This window comes from Haplochromis burtoni, unplaced genomic scaffold (assembly GCF_018398535.1).
Source record: "Haplochromis burtoni strain Fernald_Lab_line unplaced genomic scaffold, NCSU_Asbu1 Contig_151, whole genome shotgun sequence".
Taxonomy (NCBI): domain Eukaryota; kingdom Metazoa; phylum Chordata; class Actinopteri; order Cichliformes; family Cichlidae; genus Haplochromis; species Haplochromis burtoni.
In genome coordinates, this window is record NW_024582512.1 from 189,173 (window position 1) to 215,926 (window position 26,754).

At 39.8% G+C, this 26,754-nt stretch overlaps 3 protein-coding genes across 9 annotated transcripts in view; 1 reads left to right on the forward strand and 2 right to left on the reverse strand.

Moving 5' to 3' along the window:
- rc3h2 (ring finger and CCCH-type domains 2) overlaps positions 1 to 10,968 on the reverse strand; it is a 25,627-nt gene extending 14,659 nt beyond the window's left edge. For 2 of the 6 annotated variants that reach the window (XM_014336653.2, XM_014336656.2), the window contains exons 1-6: positions 10,451 to 10,966; positions 4,042 to 4,369; positions 3,804 to 3,921; positions 3,046 to 3,318; positions 2,164 to 2,339; positions 579 to 779 (exon numbers count right to left, since the gene is read on the reverse strand). In XM_014336653.2, coding sequence (XP_014192139.1) covers positions 579 to 779; positions 2,164 to 2,339; positions 3,046 to 3,318; positions 3,804 to 3,921; positions 4,042 to 4,272 — 999 coding nt within the window. In that variant the 5' untranslated portion in view covers positions 4,273 to 4,369; positions 10,451 to 10,966. Of the gene's footprint in view, positions 1 to 578; positions 780 to 2,163; positions 2,340 to 3,045; positions 3,319 to 3,803; positions 3,922 to 4,041; positions 4,370 to 6,394 lie in introns of all 6 variants that reach the window. The other 4 variants (XM_014336654.2, XM_014336655.2, XM_014336651.2 and 1 more) reach the window with 4 other exon arrangements.
- Positions 10,969 to 14,926: 3,958 nt separating this feature from the next.
- Positions 14,927 to 18,775, reverse strand: LOC102294378 (zinc finger and BTB domain-containing protein 26). 2 transcript variants are annotated; one of them, XM_005931844.2, is made up of 3 exons: positions 18,522 to 18,775; positions 17,900 to 18,218; positions 14,927 to 17,541 (listed from the first exon to the last, which is right to left on the reverse strand). In XM_005931844.2, exons 2-3 carry the CDS (start codon positions 18,206 to 18,208, stop codon positions 16,555 to 16,557), a joined length of 1,296 nt encoding a protein of 431 aa, XP_005931906.1. In that variant the 5' UTR covers positions 18,209 to 18,218; positions 18,522 to 18,775; the 3' UTR covers positions 14,927 to 16,554. The 2 variants fall into 2 exon arrangements, with proteins under 2 accessions (XP_005931906.1, XP_014192145.1); XM_014336659.2 differs by having other exon boundaries at positions 17,900 to 18,775.
- A 3,098-nt stretch (positions 18,776 to 21,873) lies between these two features.
- Positions 21,874 to 26,754, forward strand: part of LOC102308097 (tyrosine-protein kinase JAK2) — a 51,600-nt gene continuing 46,719 nt past the window's right edge. The window contains exon 1 of the mRNA XM_042224810.1: positions 21,874 to 22,266. The gene's annotated coding sequence lies outside the window, so the exon portion shown is untranslated. The remainder of the gene's footprint in view (positions 22,267 to 26,754) is intronic.

Genomic DNA, 26,754 nt, shown 5'->3' on the forward strand with positions numbered 1-26,754 from the left:
TCTTGAAAAATAATTGATTTCTGTGCATTTTTTCCACACTGCATCAAATTAAAGTTGATTACGTCAATTAAGTATCATGAGGTGGAGGTTGGGGGGTGGTTCCCTATTTTATTTTTTTTATTTTTTTTGCTGGGAGTTTTAGAATACTATTAGTTAGGTTGCTTAATATTTCTGCTAAGTACTCTTTAAAATACCAGAATAGGAAGGATGGAGTAGGTTTAAGTTTATTAGATTGATCAGTGTTGCTGAACTATGAAATATTTTGGGTGCAGTGTATTTTTTGCATACAGGTATAACAGAATAGCTTTAGTGTTTGTTTGTTTTTTTTAACTTGAGTATGAACTTATACAAAATGCAGCAAGATATTAAAAAAACAGTTTTATTGATTAAAAAACACTATATCAGATTCATATTGGTATCGGCCGATATCCAAATTTGTGATATCAGTATCGGACATAAAAAAGTGGTATCGTGCCATCTCTAGTTATAAACACTGCTTGAAATTTTAAAAAGCAAATTCAAGCTGTCACAACCTTGCACATGGTCACCAGAGGTGAGGACACGAAGCCTAATGGTACCTTGTCAATGATGGACTGCATATGTGACTTGTGGACCAGGTCTCCATACAACAGAGAGGACCACTGCTCAGGTGAGATTCGCAGGCCCGCTTCCATTGCGATGTGGACGATCTGCGCGTCATGTTCCCTCCTCAGGGCCTCATATGTGCGAAACTCCTCCTTGAGCTGCATCAGGGAGGAGTCCTCATCACGCTTTGTCACCTGATGATGAAGATGGATGAGCGAGAGAGGGGATGAGAGACAGGGGAGTGAGAAGAAGAGACAAGGACACAAATGACCTTTGTCTCCAATACGATTAGACAGACAAAAAAAAAAAGAAAAATCAAACTTTAACACGATTTCAAAATAAAGCTTCATGTACTCTTGTGTATATTATAAATAGTGCACTTAAAACTGAGGCACAATTTTAGGTTATCAACACCATTGACGTTTTGTGGGGTCAGAAAATTGAATGATTAAGGCTACTATGATAATTTTGTACCAGCAATTAAATCATGTTGTTATAATGCACACCTGCATGACTTCTTTGGAAAAATGTGTGCCTGTTTTAAATTCCTGTTAACTCTCCTTGTCCTTAAATTACAATACATTTCTATCTGTGAAACCTCAAATGCTGAGTGTCGTGTTTGCAATTAGTCTCGTAAATCAAACAGAGCCGTCACTTTGTCAACATGTGGTGTCTTCAGACTCAAACACTCAAATTCAGATCACACAAAGGGACTCTCCCCTTCTCAGAATCTGCCCTATGAGTAATCATCATAAGACACCAACGCACTCACTGTCAGCTGTTTACAAATATAAAAACACAACCAAATTTCACGATCAGGTTTTGTCTTTACTCCTTTATCTATCTTTGCATCGTTTATCTTTCTGTGTATCTCTGTGATGTCTCTGTCTGTCCTGCGAGGCGGGGCAACAGGTGCAAATATAAACTGCCGTTGCATCACAAGCAGATAGCTGGCATTTCTGCCCTGCCAGCGATGTCTGTCATCAGATAACAGGCATAAAAATACACACGCGCGCACACAGATGCGCACACACACGAAAATATATTTAAAGAAGCCCATCTTCTTAATAAAGAAGTGGCCTTTTATGAATTATTAGTACCAGTATTTAAGTGGAGAGGATTCACACTGTAATCCACTGGATTGTGCTCATTTTCATATCCATCCACAGCTGAAAGGGAGTTTTGCAAAGCTTTCTCAGACACTATGACTAATTTTAAACGAATCGTTATTTTACTTTTTTTTTTTTTTGGAAAACATTGTACTGACGAGAATGTAAGTTCTGGAAAGTACCTACAAAACCAATGCCAAAAAGGGGATATTAATCTGAAGCACCGCCTCATCAGAAAAGAAACCTGTGGTCGTACATGTACAATCTATTTAGGTCCCCTCCATTAATGAGGCCATTTATCGTGGCTTGGGTTCTTAGGACAGCACCAAACGGTGATGGTTTTGTAACGTTTGACATAGAACAAATTCAATGATCTGTGGTTTGCTTGTTCAGTTCACTGAAATGTAGAACCTGTCATTGCAGCATGTTTACACATTCCTGTAAGTGTGCATACGTCTACTGCCTGTACCTTGAAGCAGGAAGCCCTGTAGAGCAGCTGCACGACGTGGCCTATGCTGGTTTTGGAGGCCTGGGGGAATCGAGCTTCAAGCTTTTGGACTACAAACAAAACCAGCACCTTCCTGGACAGAGCTGAACCGTCCTCCAGAGCCAGTAAGACAAGCTTCAGTGCATCTTCTTGCATAGCTGATGGAGGACGAGTTGGAGGGTTGTACAAGGATTGAGAGATTGACAGGATAGGAAAAAGGTGGTAATGAAGGGGGAAGTCAGAATGAAAGTAGCAGTATATGAAGAGGAAGTGGGGAGAAAAGAGAGAACTTTTTAGCACAAACACACTCAGTGACATGGGCAGCATGCACATGCTATACATATTCGAATATTCAACACTGGTTACATAAAGACTAAACAAAGGCAAGTCTATATCTAGTAAACAAAGGGTTTTGGAGGTGTCCTCAGATTTAAATGAACTCATTGTGTTATCATGACGAGAAAATCTTTCCCAGTCAGAATCTGCCCTATGAGTAATCATCACAGGACACCAGGTTCCAGCACCAGCAGGCAGTTTGATGAAGCAATTTAAACAGTTCTGGACACAATGAGTCCACTGACTTGATAAAAGATGACAGGGTGACACAAATCTAGTCTAACAGCATGAATCGTTAATGTTAAGGAAAACTCTTTAACTGCACTGCTTCCACCTTTAATACTTCAGAGTGTCAAATGTTTAATAAGTGATAGTTTTTAAGACAACCTTACAGCACTCCAGTGATGATGCATATACATTATGCAAATGGTTGGAATTTAGCTGTGATTAGAAAGTGCTTTGCCTCACAGGCATGAGTATAGAGGCACTATGTGATATAACTAACATGTTTCTGTCATGCACACTTACCGGGTCCCAGAAACTGGCAGCCCCGTGCCCTCACTGCAGCCCAGAGGTTTGCAGAGAGCTGCTGGGGGTTCTGGTGCTGAAGGATGAGCTCGGTGACTGTCCTTTCCCCCAGAGACCGGCCTGCCCGAACCGCCCGCACGCGACCCTCCTCCTCCACCAGCTGGCAGTTCACCAAGGTCACCAGCTTCCTCTGCATGGGCCTACTGAGCACACTCGGGCTCAGGTTTGCCACACCTGTATTAAGCGACAGCTCCGGAGTTAAACCCACTGTTTCTAAAACCAAATAACAATGAAAGCATTCACTTTAGTCATCAGATATTTAGTCTCAATTAAATAATAGCTGAAGAAAAACAAATTAAGAAGAACTTTATCCTCCTACACAAAAATAACAGCTGAGCAGTCAGTGTTCTTATGCATGTAATAACCTCCAACCAAACCCTTGCTTTTCCTTCTTAACCAGATATGATCACCTATGAGCAAAATGATGAACACTGCCCCAATCCCATAAACCGGAAGTCTATGAACAAAGAATCAGTCTTTTTCAGTAATAAAATCTTCTTTTTGTATAGTCCGCAGAGAGATGAATGTTCCTTCAGCCTTATAAAAGCACACAAGCTTCCAGCATCGTGAGAAGTGTGAGAATCATCAATGCCAAGTTACACAGGCAGCCCAACTGCAGTCCCCACGCACTGAATATAAGGAGCTTAATTCTTTTTCACAACTGCCCAAATGTACCACACAAAGCACACATACAGTACCTTTTGAGCCACTGATGGGCTTTAGGTAGAGAGCCAGCTCTTCTACACACATCCTGCAGACCTCATAGTGTTTAACCTCTGCTGCACTGCTCAGACTCACGGGTTGAACATCTGGGACCTGATATCATACCAGGGATGAACACAGAAGATATATAAACACATAAAGCTTCAGGCTTTTCTCACTGTGACAGTGTCACAATCGCTCACATAAACAGGAGTTCTCTCTTTTTTGCCTCACCTGAGCGCCAACCAGCTGCAGCAGGGCGCAGTTGACAGGCAGCAGGTCGATGTCGGTGCTGATCGGCGTCTGATCAAAGGGACAGGCCTTGCGGTGCAGTTTGTGTAGGCAGGTCTTACACACCGTGTGGGAGCATCCCAGACTGATGGGCTGGTGGCCGCTGCTGTCAAACTCATTGTAGCAGATGGGACAGGACAGGAACTCTGTCCACTGGGCCGCCTGCACTGGCATCCTGCCACCACACCACCGAGACAGGCGATGCCGAGCTCAGGTGGAACGCATGTCAACGACCCCGACAACAGCACCTGCTTGCCAGTGCCAACGATGACTGTAAGGAACAGGATGTAAAGATGTGAATTAGCTATTTAGGGATCAATTAATATATCTCATTTGAACTCAAATATCATTTGGACCGATGTGCATGAAGCCCAGCAAATGTGAACACTGGATAGGTATTTCAGTTCCACGCATTTTGCAAAGTACAAAGGCAGCCCCTCACATGTCATAAAAGTTATACGTTTATTATTTGCAATGAGGGCAATAAAACTGTTTAACTTCCTAAAAGAAGTAGCTGCCACTGGGTAGGTGTGTGTTCCCCAAACACACACTGCAATAAATGGCACCTCCTCAGCGAGAACACAGTTTCAAGTCCAGGTCTATATTTCACCGATCTCATTACAAAAGCAACAACAAGTGGGAACAGACGATGACAACAACAGCAAGTAGGAAAGAGAATTTAACAGCATTATTTGTGAACCTGTTATGAGAGTGCAAAAGTTGAGAATGTATATTAGTAGAGAAGCCAAAAGAAAAGTTTTACATGATTGTGAGACTGAAATCAGCCATGCTGAGTCTTCCTGGTTTGCTTTTTATAACATACTGTACCTTCTCTTGAGTGTGCATGAGTGTGGACATAACTGATAAGCACTGACAGTTGTGCACAGACAGCTATGCACATAGAGCTGAATAGTACCAGAATCATGTTTTTTTTTATTGTGAGGACAATTTCAAAGCCCAACACTGCACCAACACACACAGAGTATCATGAAAAGTTAAACCAAAGCAATTCTAGATCATTAATACTGGTTTTAATATCCATTGTTTTGTATTTTTACAAAACGTAATTATACGTTTTCCAATATATTTTAAATCATGTGCACAGATAATCGGAAATAAGCCAAAAGCCGCTTTCAAGATTTGAGTCGCTTTGGCAAAATGTGCAGGATATAATGCCGGGATACTCTATTTTACTACATTAACATCCAGATTACATTAGTGCTTTAATAAAATACTGCTGTGATTTACTAGAAGAGTCAGGCTTAGCCACTCACTGTGTACAGCATGAGAGAGGAGGAAAAGTATCAGGTTTATTTTTGAATTTATAATGGATGTTTGTTTATGGGATAAAGTAATGCTGTGGTTTTATTTTTGTTTTTTCTGTATTATATTGCATGTTATTTATATATGAAATACTTAGTATATTATAGAGATGTTATGACTAATCTGAAAGTATGATTAAAAACATCTTGTCAGTAGATGATTCAGTTGACCAAACCCATTCATTCATATATTTTCTCAGCTGCATTTTGAACTCAGGGTCAGCAGAGCCAAGCTGTCTTGGAAGTAGAGTTGGGCTACACCCTGGACAGGTGGCCAGTCAATCACAGGGCTGACACAGAGAGAATCAACTGACAAGCACACATGCAAATGTGCTAATATTCTGTGTAAAAGCCTCATGACTAAGCTTCTATACATAGCTGGTTATTGACCAAACGCAAAACCTTTCATAAAATATAACCACAAAAAGGAAAAAATCAAACACAACATGATCCTTCCGTCTCCACTATACAAAATGTTTAACACTGCCTTCAAATGGTGAGCGCCTGTTGCATTCATAGTCTGTTGCATCTGCTCAAAGTACAATATTCACTAAAATAACAACAGCTGGTGCCCTCACTCAAACGGATTTAGAGATACAATAAAATAACTTTATCACGCACACGCTAACTGAAAAAAAGACGACGATTAGAGGGAGCTGGACCGGTTTTTGTTTACATGTGTAGGTACTGCATGTATCAAACTAATGGAGAACTATTATCCAAAACCAGAAAAAGACACCATTTCTAATTTTATTTTAAATACTATTTTTGGAAGCTTTATGAAAACCAAGTCTGTTAACAATGGCAACTTTGCAGCAGAAGGAGGTAAAAAAAAGAGGAACTGTGCGCATTACGCACGTGCTGCACTCCGCGTTAAACAGCAAATATGCCCAAAAAGTCCTGCAAATCCATATGCAGCCATAATCACATAAATGGCAGCCTGCCAGATTTACTGCAAAACAAGACATACGCACCTTCGGAACGACCCACGACTCGCCTCGGCAGCGCTCTCTGCTTGGCCGCGTGGATAGCCCCGCTCTGTCCTCGCGCGTCATATTTCCTTCCGCGAGAAGCCCAAATATAACACCGGTTACAGATTTTGTAGCCCACAACCTGCTAAAGAGTGAGGTAACACTCATGTGATGAACCGGCTTCTGGGGGCTTTTTGGAAAACCAAGAAGGTGGGGAGTTTTACCACGGCGCGTGAGCCGGATAATGTCTTTCTGTGAGTCCTTGCAGATTAAGGGGGGTGTAGCCTCTGGGGGCAACTGTTTAACCGTGATTCACTGTCTGTAGTCACGTTGACAGCCACCTGTTCCTGTTCTGACAAACTGCTATCCCGTCATTTTTTTTTCACAAATAAGCCCCAGCTACAACTGTGCCTGAGTGCTCGAGGTACAGCAGTACTTCCCGGGTTGCTCGATGCAAGCCTACGCTATCACACCACTATTAAAATAAAAAAGCATGAGTACCTCACATCACATGAGTGGCAAAAAAAAAAAAAATGTCATAATAGACACAAGATTTTTATTTCTTGCATGAGTGCATCACTGCTGCATTTAGGCAGAGCATGCACATACAAACAGACACAAAGCCCACACAGTCATGAATACTTCCAGTCTTGTGACAGAAAGAAGTGGGTGTGCATTACTGCAGACCACAACTTCCTCATCGAGGTCCTCTCCTTTTCTGATTACACTAAAAAAGGGAAATTAACCTATGAGCAATGATTTTTTTAATTTTTATTCTTTCGGGGATGCCTGTGGCAGAAGCGCCTCGAGTTCTCACTTGAGAATGAGACATTCTGAAGAGCATGAACAAAGAAGAGGGTCAATATAAGCGAGCTTGGTGAAATTTAAAACACACAAGGCCAAAGCAGTTTTTTGCTTTCCTCGCATGGTGCTGCTGAGCTACCCACTCTACTCAGTTGACGATGAGAAGTACATTGTGTCTTTACAGCCAACAGTTGGCGAGCTATCATCTGGCTGTGAGGCCTTGCTTGGCCCCCTCTGGGTGTGTGTGTGTGTATCGGGGGGGGGGATGGGGGGCATCTGGAGTTTCCTTTGGCATGTCTCACAGAGAGACACACACACAGACAAAGATTGTTAGGGAGTGTTCTACAGGACTTGAAGTAATACTCTACATCGGGGTGACATTTAGCTCATCACATGGGTATCACTTATGCTTGGACTAAGACTGAGTTAACACAGTTGAAGCTCTTAGAAAATATCATGCCACAGCTCAAGTCCTTGTTACAGTTACAGGTTTTCGCTACACACTGAAACCTAATTTCTGCTACTGAAAATGGCAGCACATTTGAAAGGAATAGCGGAAGTAAGGATCATCCAGCAGACAGCCAATGAGGCTTCAGTCCAAGCAGAACACACCCACTAGCCACCAGGATTAGGTCATAGCTGGAGTGAGAGCTAACAGGCATGTAGTAACAATGGATGGGTGAATTTTGATATGCGGCCCTTACACCTTACGTGTGCGTCTGTTGCCGCCACCAATTCCTGAATGTGTTGGGTCATGATGTTTTAACTCTGACTCCCGCTTAAGTATTTCTGTAGGCCCAGCGGAGCGATGTGGCACAGTTACCTCTATTCCACCCCCCCAGTATCTCCAGAGAGACCCTTCAGGGGCAGCACTACTTTTTCATACACTTCTGTGTATGAAGAAAGCAAAGAACGTGGGGCATACAAAGGGAAATATTTGTATTTCTAAACAATTTTAAAGCCAACATCGCATAGTAAAAGTGAAATAGGAAAACATGTTTTAAGCAGTTATGCAGTGCTTAGACAATACAATCTTAAATTGGCTGTGACAGCTATAAGTTTAGGGCCTCCTTGTGGCTTTGCAGTCCAAGACGTTCAGACTGTAACTGTCTCTAAGCCAAATTCTGACGTAATGTATTTGGATGCCTGACATTCCCTTTTATTGTCAATCCACATTTCCTGTATCGAGGATTCACAATACAATACCAGCATGACAAGACCCCCCCTGTGATTCATCACAATATCTGTGTAAACAGAGAAGAAGAAAAAAACACAGAAGAGCCACAAAGCACTAATTATGTATTGATACACTATGCTGCGGGTGTGTGTTTTATGACTGCTACTGAATAAGGCACCACAGTCGCTCAAGGTCAAAGGTTCAAAACCCAACGCCTTTTTTTTGTGTGGAGTTTGCATGTTTTCTCCGTACACAGTTTCCTCTGGGACCTCCGGTTCCTCCTGCCATTGAAAAACATGCTTAGTTAATGCTGCTTATGAAGGCCAAGGACATTTTCGCAAAACATATCAATGCTTTCAAGAGTTTTACAATAAAGTGCAGTTGGGTGGGTGGGGGGTTTGTTGGGTTCCCCTACTTTTTCCACCGAAACGTAATTTACTTGTAATGAACACATCACAGCTCCAGTTTATTCATATTTAATGCCTCTGAAATATGTCTACACATTATATTAAAAAAGGCTGAAATATTTCTAAATACTCGTGACTTTTAACACTTTTCGCCAACGTGCCAATGACCTGTTAAATTCAACCTCACAAATATCACAGCCATAATTTTACCATAATTTTACCATCCAAGCCTCGTGGGAACATCGAAGCACAACAAGGCTGAAACTTTACGCGCACGACACTGCTGCCAATAACATTTTAATAACATCTTTCAGTGTTTACATTTTAAAGTTTAATGGATACTTCAAAATCGCAAATCGGAAAACCTCATTTCACAGTGACAGTTTTTATATGAATGAAAACTTTCTATTTGAGTAGGTAGCAGCACCTCTGTGAAGTGGAAACAATAAATGCAAATGACAGTCAGCAGCAGATAAAGGATGAAGGGAAAGTTAGACTTTAACACTGAGAAATGATGGCGCCAGGTAATTGTTTGCAAGACTCTCAAAGGGCACAGAAAATCCAATCTGCTGCACAGGGAGCACAGAACGCTGATGCACTTCGAGCCTGCGATATAAAACCATAACATAAAGTCGCACCAATACACTGGAATTACCACACAGCTCGTTTTAAATGTTGTCAAAGCTTAGCAACTCTAAGCCATAACAGTGCCAAGATAACCCTGATAAGACAATGGTACTCGTGAGTTCATTACATTTCATATCACTTGTTTCACCATGTCATGTCACTTGTTTTTTTCAGTGTACTGTGGGGGTATGTGGGCTTGTGTGATTATTTATTCATTATGTCTGTCATCACAGTGTGTGGGGGTAGTGTCTAAATGGGAGGCAGGGCACTCATACATCTCACAAAGCTGCTGCTGGTTGTTTTATACAGCATATATATTATACACACTGCACCATAGTCTGTTTCACTTTGCCTGTGACTTGTGTCTGCAGTAAAGTGGAGGGAGGGCTGCTGCACCTTTGGTTAATAATGTTAGAACACAAGGTTGCTTCCAGTTGCAAATCAGCAGGTTATACAGTAACCTTCCCTGCAGGGCGGCCATGCTGCATGCTTAAACTTTAAGATGACAGCGGCGGTAAATAATATGCAACACCTGAACTTGGAAACTGCTCTGCTACGGCTCAAGAAGTCACTCTCTCAGCAACAGCGATGTTACTCCATAAATTTCACATTGTCTTGGAAGCGATCTCCGCGCACTGGAGCCAACATTAAGCAGTCTCCACCATTACAGCAGCACATCTACTTTCATATCGCTTCACATATTGCCACTGAGTGCCTCAACTCTTTCCAGAAAAGCCCCTCGTTTGTATTCCCAGCTCACTTAATTGCTGTCACTTCATTTCAACTACAGCCCACCTTCTTTTAATATAACACCAGTGCCAATTCAAATCTAGAAATTAATGCGCTAGGAGCACGATGGTTATTATAGACATTGCTTTTTTTTTTAGATCATGAGCCACGATACAAGCTCTTATTTGCAAACGATGGGGGAATAAAAAAAAAACCCTAAACAAAAACATGTAAACAACCCCAAGATGTCAAAGCTCTGCAGAAAAATCTGAGCAGCGGGAGAAAGTAGCGCGCACCTCTGGATAAGTCACTTACCTCACGCGTTACACCAGAACACCGGAATAAACATATTCATAGCCATCCACGTGAACATGCCTTCAAAATTATTCTTCATCAGTTGCAAAACAAGCGCAGGGGAAACATTATTTCTAATGCGACACTGACACGGCACGGCATCCCAGAGCAGTAGAGACAGGTGCCTTGGTCCGCTTTTAATCCTCTGCCCCCCTTTCGCAGAATACGTGACAAGAGACGCTCGCTCCTCTCAGGTACGGCGAGCCACACGCCCTCTGCTTGACAAACCGAAGCTGAAACGAGGAGATGGTGGTATTGCTCCGCCAGTGATGGTTCCCGAACTGGCCCTCATCATCGGACTCAGCACCGAGCTGCACGGACAGAGAGGGGCACGCTCCTCCCCAGATATGATTTACTAACTGCACCGCGGTTCGGCTTCAAAGGCTGGTGCGTAAGGGTCAGGGGAGCGGTGTAATGAGGATGGCACTAGTTTAATGTTGTGAGCAAGGATAAAAAGATGTAAAGGGGCAAGCCGGAACAAGCCGCTTTTCGAGGCGTGGGCTGTGAGCATTTAAAGGAACAGACCGAGAAGCAGGGTAGTAGAGGATACGCATCGACAAGTGCGTCTGCGAAGAGGAAGTTCACACACGAAAACACAAGCAGTTCCCGCATGCTGTTGCAACCATGTTCGAAGCTGTGGAGTAGCGGAAAAATGTTTAAACTTAATTGCCTTTACCACTTTATGAAATGTTTTCAAGCCCACAGCCGTGTTTAACAACGCTGAAAAGCTTCTCTTAGACATTTGGATAATACCTGTAGGTCTGGGTGAATATATTTCTATATTATTATATATATTATGTATATATTTAATGATCCATTCATTCTACATTTTTGCTGTTTACGAAATAGCAGTCATGTGTGAGCGCATTTACAGACTTTAGTGATCAGTAAAACAAGTTACTAGTGACTAAAGTCATGATGACTGTAATCCTGGTCTTTAATGAGTTTAGCCTTGATTTTTAGTCGAAATTTGCACGCTTGTCACATTATTGTCATTGTTTATATCTGAATCACACTTTTGTAATAACTCAGGCTTTTCCCTCAGTGAGCTGCTGTTCACTGCAGGAGACGTGAGCCTACTCATTATGATTCATACTGGAAGGCTAAATCTGTTCCAAAACACTTTTTGAGCTGTAAACATGTTATCTTACATACAGAATCAAATTTTCTTCTTGTGCCCCAAAAGCCCTTGATGTATGAATTTCTGTAAGCTAAAACCTTTTACAGTAAATATTACAATCATGCTGTTATGAGAAGCAAAAATCTTTCCAGCACGTGTTACATGTTTGATGTCTAACAATATAAGTGGTGCACTGAGGCTATGGATGTTTCCTCAAAGACGTCTTTGGACCTGTTCAAATCTACCTTGAACAGTAATATTTTTTTATATAAACCACAATAAAGGAACAACATAATGTTTAACATCTTACATTCAATTTGAACCATAATAAAACAAACAGTAACTGCCACAGTTTTCAGGATAATAGTAACATGATAGTTTTGAATGTATTCTACAGTTTAAGTCTCAATTAGGGTTCTTTCAACTATAAGAAGATAAAATTCGGCTGTTTTTTTATTTTGAGATTTGCAGGACTTTGCATGACCACAAAGACTTCAGAAAGTGAAAGGTAAAATAAAAAATGGCTTTATATCCACTCAGGCCAGTTGAGAGATGTAATCTCTCCAGCATGTCATGGGTCTGCCATGGGGCTTCCACACAGTGGGACATGTCTGCAACACCCCACCCAGGAGGTGCCCAGGGGGCATCGTAGTCAGATGCCTAAACCATCTCAAGTGGCCCTTCGATGTAAAGGAGAGGGGGTCTACTTTTTGCCCTTCGCAAATGACTCAACTCCTCATGCTATTTCTAATAGAAGAACCAGCCACCCTTCGGTCATGTTATTGACTTGTTGCCAATTTACCTTATTTTTATAGCACGAGTTCACAGAAACAGCCTTCTCAGAGTTCATCATACTGTAAGGTAAGGATCCTACAGAATTAGAGAAAAACCTCTGTGAGCAACCACTTGGGGGCAGTGTGGAGGAAGAACTCCCTTTCAACAGGATGCTGCTGCAGGCATCAGACTTTTGTAGGGGTAACCACAGAGCAACAATAAAGAAGACAACCATTCATAATATGTAATAATGGCATCTGTGTTACCTGTTGCAATCATAACTACACAAATTATCAATAAGGAAAGTTTTAAACCTAATCTAGAGAGTAGATTAGTAGAGAGGATGTCTGCATCCTGAACCCAAACTGGGAGCTGGTTTCATAGTAAAGGGTCCTGATAGCTGAAGGCTCTGCTTCTCATTCTGCATTTAGAAACTTTAGGAACCACAAGTAAGTCTGTAGTCTGAGAGTGAAGAGCTCTGTTGGGATAATATATTACTAGGACGTGTTTAGGATTTCACTCAAGACTTTTGTTTATGAGAAGGTTTTCTAATTCAATTCTGAATTTAACGGGGAGCCAATAAAGATAATCTAATAAAGAAGAAATATTATCTCACACAAGTCTGTGTTAGTACTCTCACTGTGGCATTTTGGGTCAACTGAAGGCTTTTTAGAAAACTTTCAAAACAGCCTGATAATAACTTACAATAGTCCAGCAGAGGTAACAAATGTATTGACGGTTTTCCAGCATCACAAACAGGATGGTTATAATCTTAGTGTTATTGCGCAGATGAAGGAAGCTACCTGAATATTTGTGTAATGGATGAGTTAAAGGACATATCTTGGTCAAAAATTCCCCACAGTGTTGCTGGAGGCAAGAATAAGTATCTTATAATACAAAATATTTTTGAGATTTCGGTCCAAAACTGAAATTAGAAGTACAAAATTTCACATCAAAGCTTTTATAGCTACAATTTTATTTGAATTGTGTCATTTGAAGCCACAGAAGGCACAATTGTATAAATAAATTTTGGTGCCACTGACATAGAAATGAAAATGTATGCAGTGTTCTTTAATAATAATACTTAAGGGAAGAAAATACAACTGAAAAGCTGTCAGTCAAAGCATGGCAGACTTTTATACGTGAGAAAGACACATAGTTTACATGAACAAACTAGAGTCTATCAGACAAAGCACACATTTCCTTGGTCTCTGCAGTAAAATAACGAATGCAATATCACATGCCTCACCGAGCAGCACAGAGGCGAGTCCAAGTCTGATGAAAGCAATATCTACTTATTTCTCCCAGTTTTCTGTTGACACACACAAAATAGCTCCTCCGTAATGAAACTGTGTTCACAGTGAGGTCAGTTTTGATACAGCTGTAATCAAATGCACTTAAGCCATAATCCTACCTCAGAATACGGTGAACATTCTATCTCTTCCTCTCGGCTCTTTCTCCCCAGTTCTGTCACAGCACAATGCCACCTTATTCAGTACTACTTGAAAACAAAGCTTCATATAAGCATGTTCAAACTCATATGAAGCTTTAGAAAAAGGGTAAAGTTTTGTTAAAGGTGTATTTTAGTGCAAAGTACACCATTCACAGGGTGCTGCTACACAGTAGCTTACTTGACTAGGCAGGTGACCCACATGCTGAAAGGCCACTGGGTTCAACTATTTTCTGCATGTCATTCCCCCTTGCTCTTTCTCTGCTTTCTTGGCTACTGTCCTGCCAATTACTCCAACAACATAATCTCATTCAGATATTATATTAAATATTTATTTACGGTAATATAATATTTTCCTATGCAAAAATCAACCCTATTAACTCTAGGAATGGTCCATAATCAAATACACAAGCAAACATTTATTGTCTCCAGGATATGGAATCCAAATCCAGTTTTCATGATCCTCTGGCATGATCATGATCCTTTGAGTTTGTTGTGAATTTTTTTGACATCTATTGAATCTGCATCTAATTCATCGTGGTACAAATATCCAAATCATCCCCAGATGATGAATTATATCCAGAAATCATATTTTTCTGTAATCTGCAACAGATTTTCCAAGTATGTAAGTGACTGCAAAAACAGTTAACATGGTAAACATTGCCATTGCCATTCTAAAGTGCTAGACGCTTCCTCGATGCTTTTTATTGCTCTTTCCTTGTAGCTTAACTTGACATCTGGTCATAATGTGGGCACAGGAATATAAAAACCATTTTTTCCCAAGTCAGTCTTGGATATGTAAATGGCCTATATTTGTATAGCGCTTTACTAGTCCTAAGGACCCCAAAGTGCTTTACACAACCAGTCATCCACCCATTCCCACACTGGTGATGACAAGCTACATTGTAGCCACAGCCACCCTGTAGCGCACTGACAGAGGCGAGGCTGCTGGACACTGGTGCCACCGGGCCCTCTGACCATCACCAGTAGGCAACGAGTGAAGTGTCTTGCCCAAGGACGGGGCTCGAACGGGCAACCTTCCGATTACAAGGCAAACTCCCAACTCTTGAGCCACATATGGATCCTGTATAATTTTAATTATAAGACCAAAGAAGCTACTTTTCCTTAATATAATTACTCTCCATCAATATCTCTGCCACTACTCATCCATCTTCCTCGTTGTCTTCATCCTCCCTGCTGTTTCTCTCTTAGCATCTCATCCATAATGGATGTGCTCCAAAACCTTACATACATGGATTTTATTTATGTGTGCAGTGGTGTGTGCAAACACACATGCCTGTATAAATTCTGACCTAGTTCATGGAAGCAGCACTGATTGCTGTTGAAGAGAATTTCAATCCCTTCTCAGTGAAACAATCACATGACTATTCATGTTATTACACTTTAAGATGTTTTCCTTATGTTCGCTTTCTGTTTTTGACCTATAACTCACAAGATTACTTCTTTATGTTGATGTTTTTTCGGACTAAGTTGCTTTATGCAAGTGCAAATAGGTAGATCAATGCTTGCTTAATTTTATCTTCAGCTATATTTATGTACATTCTCTGTCTTCCTTGGTCACACACAAACGCACATTTGCATGAATTTCTAAACTGAATACCTACACCAAAGCCATGCATTCACTGTTTGTCTGCACACAGTGCCAGTGGCATCTGAGGCGCCCACTGGCTAGTGTTCCATTCAGTAAGATGAGTGACAATGACATTTCTGGGCCAAAAGGATAGCTGAGGGATAAAAGCAGACGTGTGTAGGGAAGGGATGGAGCATGCCCACTTGCCGAGTCATGCTCAGTGAGCTGTACACAATTTCTAGAGGGTCAAATGGTGAAGCAGTTGCTTTTCTGTGAGCTCACTCTACTCATGTTTTTCAGAACAGTAAAGACTTTTATTTGCTCCAAGTTTGCTCTTCAGTTTGTTGCAATTGAATAATTTTGTTGCAATAAAAGGCAGAATGCAATGATTTGCATTTTCCAGAAACCCACATTGTATTCACCATATAATGCAGAAAACATATCATATCATAATGTTTAAACTGAGAAAATGCCCGAGGACATTTTGAATTGGATGGCAGTGAATTCATCTCAAAACAGTTAGGGAGAGGGTCATATTTACTGCTGTGTAGAGCCCCCTCTTCTTTTTAAAAACAGCCCATAAACATTTGGGAACTGAGGAAACTAGTTGATTAACTTTTAAGAGAGAGATGATGCCCCATTGTTGTCTAATTGGCTTCTAGCTACTTGACAGTCCTGGGCCTTCTTTGTGTTTCTACAAACAAAAAACCTGTTTTGTTTTTTAAATAATTGCATTCTGCTTTTGGTTGCATTTTCCACAGCATTCTAACTTTTTTGGAATTGGGGTTGTAAATGAGCAGGGAAGATAATAATAATGGACAGAGATAAAAAAAAAAAATAAATAAAAACATAATAACAATAACAATGAAAAATATAAGTAACTATAATTTGTGCAACCGTGCAATTAGTTTCAATTGTATTTTTGTGCATTTAACAACATTTTCTATTGTGATGTATGTATTTCTTCATTTAATTTTTGGACCTCCAGGTCGTAAGCAATAATTAAATAACTATGCTAAATCTTCTATTTTAATGGCAAACTCACATTTTGCAGCTAACTGTTGCCATAACTCTCCCTTAGGTGGCACCAGAGGCCTGGTATTTGGTGCTGTAAGCACAACAATGTATGCTCAAGGGGCTTCCTCCCATGTATGGAGATTGAAGTGGTGTTGCAGCATGGCCTTCTGGGTAAATGTCATGTGGCACAGAGGGCATCTGAAAGGCTTAAAACCAGTGTGGATACCAATGTGAGTCAGATTATTCTTCTGAGAAAAGACTTTTCCACAGACCAAACAGAAATACTGTCTGTGTTCCTTCAGGTGGCCCACATAGCTCTCAAAGTGCTGAAAGACTTTGTCACACTTTCTGCATAGGTATGGCTTTTGGAACACTACTGTATCCGAGTTATCTGCAGCAAAATGAATCTTGGACAGAGGTGTTTTAGGGTGGCAAAAAAGACTAGAGTTCCCTAGCTTTCCACTTTGTTGCAGTTGATTTGCCTTTGGCATGTACTTCTTTTCCTCTTTTGGTGAATCTTTAACATCTTGTTCGTGTTGGTTTTTGGAACTATTTACCAGTTCTGTGTCAGCTGCAGAACTGATCATGGTGGCTGTGGAAGACATTAGGTCATGTAAAACTGCAGAAGGGTGTGGATTACCTGCAGTGTGAGGAGCATGAGATAATGGGTTGCTTGTGTAACATGGCAGAGCATCTCCTTCTTTGCCCAACTTCAGCATGTCAAGGCAACATTCTGCATCTTGAGATAAGTCGATTTTGGCTTCTCTGGGTTTTCTCAGTCCTATAGTATCCACCTTAGCTTCTTGGCCGGCTGTCAACCTGGGGTTTACCACGACTGTTCCAACTTCCTTGCTATTTGTTTTGTGGATGATAGCGTCGGGCAGGGCTGCATCCCTTTCCTTCGGATTATCAAAGCTGGAACCAAGCCACCTGCTGCTGAGCTGTTGGGTTTCCTTCTCCTCTGAGAGTCTAGTCAGATTCAAGAAAGGCGTGGTGGGACTGAGGTACTGTGAAATAGCCTGGACACACTTCTCCACCACCTGGCTCATCTGGAGTACACTGGCTGCAGTCAAGTAGCTCACGAGTTCTCTCTGAGGGACCTGCATACCAGCAATGGATGAAGCAAAAATGAATATTAAAGAAACAGCACCAACCGTAAGAAAAAGAGGACTTATTATACTTCTTTGTGAGCTTCTGAGACCGTGAGTCATGCAGAGCTACTATAATAGAATGTAAGAATAAAAATATGGATTGAAAAATTTGTACAATAGGTTCCCCTTTAAAATAATATTCCTCTTGCTCACTTTAAATATGGATCTATTATAAAACTATATCTAGAACCTTTCATTATAGTACAGAAATGAATGATTATACAGTAAAACAAACACCTCAGCTCAAAAGACTTTTGATATATGGCCATATTCAGCTCTGTGATTACAGAAACACTAGATCTTGCACCTCTAGGAACCCTGTGTAGCAGGACAGGAGTAGTGTCTTGGCAACCTTCACGTTGGAAACAACAGCCACACTCAGCTCTGATCGGCCTTTGTGAAGCAGGAACTGATCACGCAGGAAGTCTGAGGATGCTGCAAGCACCACTCTGTGACCTTGGAACTGGAGAGGATGGACAGTAGAGTCCTGTGGCCTGCCCAAGATGAGCGTGATGTCACAAAAGCGATGCTCTTCTCTAAGATCATTCATTTTGCTGAGGATGGAGTCCCCGTGGTTGGGCAAACTAAACTGCAGAGTCTCAGAACAGCCTGGCATGATGGTCTGTCTATAGTAAGAGCATAGTTCTGTTATCATATGCATGCAAGTGTGAGCTGCATAGATTACCCTAATTTTTCATGTTTATTAAAAGGCTCCAAAATGTGGATAACAACCATGTTTTCATTTTCATTTTTCAAATAGGTTTTGGGCCCTGTGTAGGAGTGAGTATACTGCATGTGTGACATTTAAACACTGTAAAAGTTTTGGCATTGTTGGAGATACCATAACATTAGCCCTAAATAACATGATTTACTGGCAAATTCAAACATGTCATAATCAGTCAAATCAATATCTAGCGATCCAGCCCCACCTTGTACTGCAGCCTCATGCCGTGGTAACGGTTCCTGGGTGAGGAAGGATGCTTTGCTTGGATGAGAACCCCAAATAACTTTGAGGAAACACTGGCCTCTCTATTCACCTGATCTCCTTACGGGTTCTGGCGTTCCTGAGGTTTAATTAACGCTCTGCAGATGTGGAAGGATTTATTTCGGTAAAGAAACAGGCATCCTGACTTGCAGTGGCTCTTTGCTGAGGAGGCTTGTGGCAGCAGTGTGTGTGTGGGTGCCTGCGTGCGTATCCACGTTATGCAAGAGGGCATGAAGTAATTAACCCCTTCAGTGCTTTTAGTTCAGCTTTATATATATAATATATATATTATGATACACATATTGTGTGTGTTATATATAAGATTTGTTGTTCTGCGATGATCTCAAGCAAAACACAAACACACTTGGTTCATGTCCTCCTTGACTTCTCAGTGTACATACCTAGAAGTAAAAGCTTTACATGGTCGGGACCTTGAAATTAAACACATTTGGTTTACTTAAAAAAACAAAACAGTTTTAATGGGCTGTGTTGGTATTCACTGGTATTCACTGTCCCACCACTTGCAGCCTTGGAGCAAATTGAACAGGTGGACTCAAATTGTAATGTGCAGCAGACTTATCATGCTTTTTTTATTTTCTGTAATATTTTCTCAGTTTGGTCACCTCAAACGTAGAGCTCTGGCCTTGTGCACGGAAGACCCTCCCACCTTCTGCACGTCAAAGAACTATTCTTTACCTTTGAAAAAAAAAGCAATGATTTAGAGTAAACTGCAACTGAAATACACACTATCAAGGGTTTATGTATTTCAATAATCAATCATAAAGAGAAATATGATTGGTATAAACTGAATGCATTCTAATCAAGTTTTAATCAATTTCATTCGATCAAATTCCATTAAATTTTAAATTGTACTTATGTTACGAAATTACATGGAAAATTAACATGTAATTAATTTATGTAAAGTCAGATATTAAATTTTTTTTGTGTGTATTCAAACCTTCTTTTTGCCCGGGTTAGGCAATTAGAAGAAAATCTGTCTTAAAGGCAGGGTGGCCTTAAAGTAAAAGGTGCTAAAACACCTTGTTTCAAACAGTGTAAGATAAACTTTGAGCAGAGATTAACTTGAGAATTAGCACAATAGAAACCCTTTAAGGCAGAAAACTCCACTTATATAAATGAAGAGCTTTTACAGTCATAGTACATAAACATGTTCTATCATCATCATCTGTTTGTATAATGCACAAGCTTGAAGACCCAATATGAAGATTGTCTTGTTTGTTTTGCAAGTTTATTTTGAACACATTCTTCTATATTTTAGCACAAAATGTATCTCTATATATCTTGAAAAATATAGATAAATTGTGTGGTCAGCTGTGAAATGCATTTGACTTTTTTTAATAATGTGTGGACAGAGTTTTGCATTCCAGTGGTCATATGATGGAAATAGATTGAAGTTGCTGATCTATGCGAACCACCTCAAGGCGTGGATTTGGGGCTGCACACAAAATGTGTATTTATTGAATTAACTCAAAGAAAAAGCATGTGAGGATCATCAGTGGCAGGGTCAGGTCTAAAGAGCTAATAAATCTGAATGGTTGCTACACTGCTCCAATTTGTGCCAGAGGATAATATTTTGGAACTTTTAAAGTGTTCCAAAGGAGATGAGAAAAAGAAAGGATTTAATCCAAAACAGAATCTTGGAGAGACATCTCTCTTTTTTTGGTAACAGAATGTCTTTGTAATATCAACCATTCATCACAGAACATTTTGTTCAATCAGGTAGAATTTGAATTTTACGTATACATATGTTTCCCTGTTGCAAATGGGCCAAAAAGTGAGACGCAACAAGGTTATTGCTTTCTGTTTGACCAAATCTTCCCAAAGTTCCTGTCACCTGTGGTTTTTAGGTCACCACTCATCCCGTGGTTATTTCAGTCAACTTTGTGGTGTAGAGAAATATTTCCTTGCACTTTTATTTATGTAACCATGTTGATTTAGACATAGACATGGACTTTATTTAAACTCACACTGGGGAAATGAATTTGTTGCAGCAGCACAAGTGACAGGGAAAAAAAAAAGGCGAATTAGACATGGATTAGAAAACAATGTGTCATTTAGCTAAAAAAATAATGTGACTATGCAAGCTTTTGTAGCTGAAGTCTCTCTCTTATATCACTGCCCCCAGTATACTGAATAAAATTTAGCAAAATTTGCAGTGCCAATAAATCTAATAAAGCAGTGGTTCTCAAACTGTGGTATGTGTACCACATGGGTTCCCTCTAATGGTACGTGGGAGGACTCCCCCCAAATTTTTAAGATTACCGTAAATAATATACCATGTTCTTTTTGAGGGATTTCTGAAAATTTTAAATGTACAGCTCTGCTATCACTTCCGACATAAATGAAGACAGGAAACTAAACAGCAATGGCGTTTGTAGGGCTATGTGGTGGCAACACAGTCATTAATATACTGCTGCATGGGCTGAGCTGTAGTTACATCGTAAGGTTTTAAAAACTGAGCTTTAAAAAAAACAGTGGTAATGAAAACCGAGAGAGGCCGACAGTGATCACCGACTGTTTTTAGGGGCTTGTTCAGATTAAATAGAAGAAGATACAAAGCTTTAAAACATGTTAAAAACACAACAGCCTTAATAAACGAAGAGTAGTTTGGACTCAGAAGCAGGGTTCATAAGTCATCATTTAAAGACCGGAGACCGGTGAATGTTTTAATGCAGTGCAGTTGTTATTATTATCACTTGTCACATCCTGTTTATGACAATTAAAATAAATAACATTAATATAATAAATAAATAAAAAATAATAAAAAATAATTATTTTTAATTAATTAAAAATATACAGATACATATTTTCTATAGTTGTTTGATTTAACTGGATATTAGGCTCATCCAGCAAGGGCATTTATACATTTTCTGATTTTTTTTTAAATTATTATTTTGACGCTTTGGTCCTCCATACATGACCAGAGTGGCGCTCATCATGGAGAATGCCGTTTATTTTACTGAACACCATCGATCTATAATGATTAAATGAGTAAAAACATTTTAATGTCGTGGCTGGGAGGGATTTTTAGGCTCATGACCTTAAAAAAGGTCAAAGCTATAAAAATGTGTTCAAGGAAAAGTAGCCCACAGTATTTTCATATGAACTGAAGCGAAGTAGACCTGTAAAGGGGCCAAAAGTAAACACTGTTGCTGATGGCTGATATATCAACATCGTTTTTATTTTTATTTTTTCTACGTCAAACGCGGAAGGAGCTAGGGCGAGGGCAGAGAGCCAGAAGCGAGCTTAAACAGAAAAAAAGGGGCATTCTGCTCCGCCCTCAAACCTCCATAATCTGTCGCTGTATCAGTGTGTCCGCACATAACAGGAGGTTTCTACGGTGGAGGTTTCAGTCCGTGCTCTATTTGACCTTAAAGCAAACATGTCGGGTTAAAAAAAAGAAAATACGGAGAGCTGACCAACAGTGTAGTTAGTGTGGAGAGTAATACGAAGCAGTCGCAGGGAAATATGTAAAGACCAACAGGATGGCGTTTGAGGGAGAAAATAACGAAGCAGCGGGTACTTTTATTGACAGCTATGGTGAACATTCTGGAGCCGTCGTAGCTTAGCTGTAGCGCGAAGTTGACCCAGCACTGGACTACACGCCGACCCGCAGACCCGAGCGGACGGAAGGGAAGCTGAAGCAGCCGTAACCTAAAGGAAGGAGAGTAAGTGCGAGCGTGTGTGCGGGTGATGCTGAGAGGAGTCATTGTTGCTATGAATTTAATCGTGCTTATGGTTAGCGCAGTAACTTAGCTAGTCGAGCTTCATCAGTTGGTGTGTGGCAGTCAGACTTGCTAAACTTTGCTTTTTTACAGAAAGTTTTTGCTGAGCATGTGCCTGCCATACTTGTGTTTACGTGGTAAATATAGAAACGGCTGCACACAAGAAACTTACTAAGAAAATCCATTTAGTTAGATTTTCACTGCAGTCCACTCTCAGTTTATCAAACATGCCCGTGTAAAGAAAAAGACTCTAATGATCATTGATTTGGATCAGGATTTTATTACAGCCTATATGTACTGCTGTGCCCATCTGCCATCAGCAGTCCGTTATCAACCAGTAATTCGAGTTTTGAAAACCTGAAGAGGCAGCACTTTTACAGACCTTCAGGAAAAAGCTGACCTTCATGAAGACCCCCTCTGCAGAGCTTTGCATGTTTGTTGACGTGAATAAAGCGATGTCAACTCAGCGATGTCAACAGTTTACATTTATTTATAACTAGTTTAACCCTTTATTACCAGATTATATACCTACGTACATCATTAAAGTATTATGCTATAATACATTATATACTGGGACATGGCATTCTAATCTGGCATTCCATTCTATAACACAACATTCCAATCTTTACTATGACATTCCATTCTATACCACGATATTCCACACCTTACTGTAATGTTCTGTTCAATATGACATTTCATTCTATGAAATTCCTTTCTATACTATGACAATCCATTCTATACTACGACATTCTACACCTTACTATAACGTTCCTTCAATATGACATTGCTTCTATGCTATGACATTCCATTCGGTGTACAGTCAAATTGTCTATTAAACTGAACTGTACAAACATATTCGATTGTGGAGTTGTATAAAATGTTTGTATATGCCATATATGCGTTGGCACTCACAATGTCTCATCAAGATTGGTTCACTCGTATAGGAGGAGATAGGGAGCATACAAACATGTATAGTATGATTTCTCTATTTTGTTAAACTTTGGGTGTTCAGGAACTAATTCACTGGGGAGCTGCATCCTAGAATTATTAGTTTTCTATACTCTTACTTGTTTTTCCTTCTTACCTCTGAGCTTTATCTTAGGAATTTGCTTTTTTTCAGTTAGCACCCAATGAGGATTTAGCATATTTCAGTTTTGTCTTTATGGTCTACAAGCTTGTAGTTTTAGTTTCGTTTTTATTACTTTCTTTCTTAGTTTTATTTATTTATTTATTTATTTTTTGCCATTATTAGGATATAGAGACTATTCATTAGGAGCATGTATTTTAGAACTTAAGAATAATGCAATTTTTAATGGCACTTGATTGATGATCATATAGAACAGTAATCCCAAGTCTCACCAGGACACAAATGCATGTCTCATCAAGTGTGTTGTGATGTTGTTACTTCCCATTTTTCTCATAATTCTTGTCTTTATTTCTGTTAGTCTTGCTCATTTCGTTTTGTATTTTAGTTTATTCTTAGTTAACTCCACTAACCTCCCTGTTACTGGAGTTATAGCTTAAATACACAAGCTGTAAAATGTATTTATTTATGTAAATAAATACATAGCTCAAGATACGTCTATCTTGAGTGCAAACTACACAACAAGAACACAGTCTCTAAACCGATTTAAGGCTTACATTAGTGTGTCGTACAGTTCCTCATTACAGACTGTCTTTGATAAGGCTAATTATTATAGAGGCCTGTAGACTGAACTCATTGTCATGTTGGAAACGGCTTAATTGTATTGCATGACATATTCCTGGCACCCCAGTACAGAACTCACTTTAAATTGGTGTGAATAGCATGTCTAACTAGTCTAAAGACTCAAACAATGGGGATTTGTCCAGCTGCTTACTGCCTTCTTCCAAAGTCTCCCCTGCCTCTTTTAAATCAGTACTTTAGTGAAAATGTCTGGCAGCTCCTTCCATATTGTAACAGATTTTATTTGCTGAAGGTTTTTAGACAGTAATCATATACTGCTTTTAGATCACCAAGGAGAGGCTCCTGGGAAACCTTTGAATGAAAACCACTAAGAACAGGTTGCTTTATTTAATGCTTGCAAGAGCTCGCAGCATTCAACACATATAAATGCAAGGTACAAAAAATAAATCAACCATTATCTTAATCTAAATTTGTGTCCTCCCTGAAAAGGCATTTGTAACAGCTTACTCTGATTTTTATCAGTAAACGGGAATCAGAATCAGAATCAGAAAGGGTTTTATTGCCAAATGTTGAGCAGGTTTACAACATTAGGAAATTGCTGCGGTGCTTCAGTGCAAACATACTGTCATAAATTGCGCTTAAATACTTTAATAACTGGAAATATTTGTTGCTCCAATTGAAAAGGATACAGACCAGTTGAACAGGAGAATGATCTTCTTTATGTCGTTGGAAAATGAGCTCAAGTATGAATAAACTCCAGCGATAAGGTCGGTTGCTCAGTATTAGACCGTTTTGGTAAGATGTAATAAAAGGGGATTCCCTCATCCCTTTAATCAACAGCGCTCTCAAGAACCTTTGACAAAAACCCCAACTTTGAGTCTTCATGGGGGTAGGGTTTATTACAAACCTTTTACATTACAAAGCTTGCTAGATTTATGATTTGAATGGATTCTTTATAGTAGTGATGATTAATTTTGCAAGCCTGTACTCTTGAGAGCAGTCAGTTTCCAGTTCAAGCTTTATAATTTTTGAAATGTTTGAATCATCTGTCATCAGTAATACTAAAAAGAATTCTTATTCTGACTGTATGCCATTTGAAGGAAAGTGCTGGTGATAGAGTAAAGACAGGTTAAGGTCCACATTGATCACAACAAGGATATACTGAAGTAGTATAAGTATGTTAGGTTTAGATCTGACATATATACAGTTTACCACTGCTGTCTTATTTTAGTTGTAAAATAACCACTAATAGCCTTGGTAATGTTTCAGTTGTGTATGTAGGCAGAGCTGGCACAGTTTTCAAAGACAAATAAACTGTTTTATTTACTGGAAGGACAACATCAGTGACACAGGCATGTTATGGGGAAAGTACATTATTCTTGCATCAGTGTGTGCAAGTTTTATCCAGGTCATGTACAAAGAACCGCACTGTCAGCTGTTGCAGTGGAGAAAAATTAGTTGAGTGGTTTAAAATGGAACAGCACGATAAGAGCATCATGTTGTTTCATATCACAACTTTCTTTAAATAATGTTTATGACCCTTTTAGGAACCATCACAACACAGAGAGACTTGTGGCTAGATTAGAGCAAGGTCCAAGGAAGTAGGGTTTAGTGTGCAATGCAAATGTGAAATTGCTCAATTAATTCTGACCCTGAACTTTATTATTTTCAGACAGCTTAACAGCCTTCTTCACTTGTGACTGAAAGTCTGTGCCAGAATGCTTCACAGTTAGCAACTTGCTGTGTGTTGTTGTTTTTAAATAATGTACTCGATGATTTGCTCGTCACCTCTTATCTGCCTCTTATCTCTTGCTTACCACTGCATTCTTTATATTTTGGTTGATTGACCATCACTGACCATTCGCAGGAAACAGCACTGGTGTATTTTTAGCCAAAAAGTCACATTGGGTAAAGTTCCAGCTTACCTCTGTCTCTTTCTCTGTATCTGCTGCATTAGATAACCATAGATGCTATAAAAGATGGATGTAGTCACTGCTATGTCACCCACTTGTTTTCGACTTTCAGAGTTGAAGTCTTTATGCTAACATTTGGTGTAGGAAGTCATATTTGGCGTACACGTCAGCTTATTACTGTTTAGTAGCAGAGTAATAGCAGTCTAACAAAACAGCACAAGCTTATTGGCTTGGCTGCGTAACTCAGTGAGCCCTTATATTTGTCAAATGATCCATTAAAATGATCCAAAGGGCATAGAGTAACATAGATACAGTGAAGAGGTCCAGTTCATTAACTCCAGTTAGAAAATGTGAGGCACACCACAGCATCAAGGTGGATGAGTTATTAAAGCCTACCTCTTTACCCTCTTTTGAGTTGTTGTGAAAGAAGGGAACTCAAATCAGTTTGTACCAGCCTGTAAACATGCTTTTTAATCTTCTAAATGTATGCATTTCAACATAGGAAACTATGGGTGTCGCCTTCATTTTTCTGTTGCTTATGATGTTACTTGGCAACAGATCTGGGGTAAACAGCATTTTGCTACTTATGTACTTTGCATATGAAATAGCTTGTGTAAAGAACTAAACGTATACATGGTTATACCTATAATGTATATCAATACCTAAAGCAGGGGTCACCAACCTTTTTGAAAGTGAGAGCTACTTCTTGGGTACCGATTAATGTGAAGGGCTACCAGTTTGACACACACTTCTCAAATAACAAATTTCCTCAGTTTAACTTAATTATGTGTTATCATTAATAATTAATGATATTCATCTATGTACGGACACTAATTATGTTAATTATTTTTC

Excerpts from the sequence above, each read along its gene's own strand:
- LOC102294378 (XM_014336659.2), bottom strand. The coding sequence starts at position 18,253 with ATGCATATGATAACAGAACTATGCTCTTACTATAGACAGACCATCATG. Across the intron at positions 17,542-17,899 it reads GCTACACAGGGTTCCTAGAG|GTCCCTCAGAGAGAACTCGT; the intron begins GTGCAAGATCTA and ends GCTGGTATGCAG.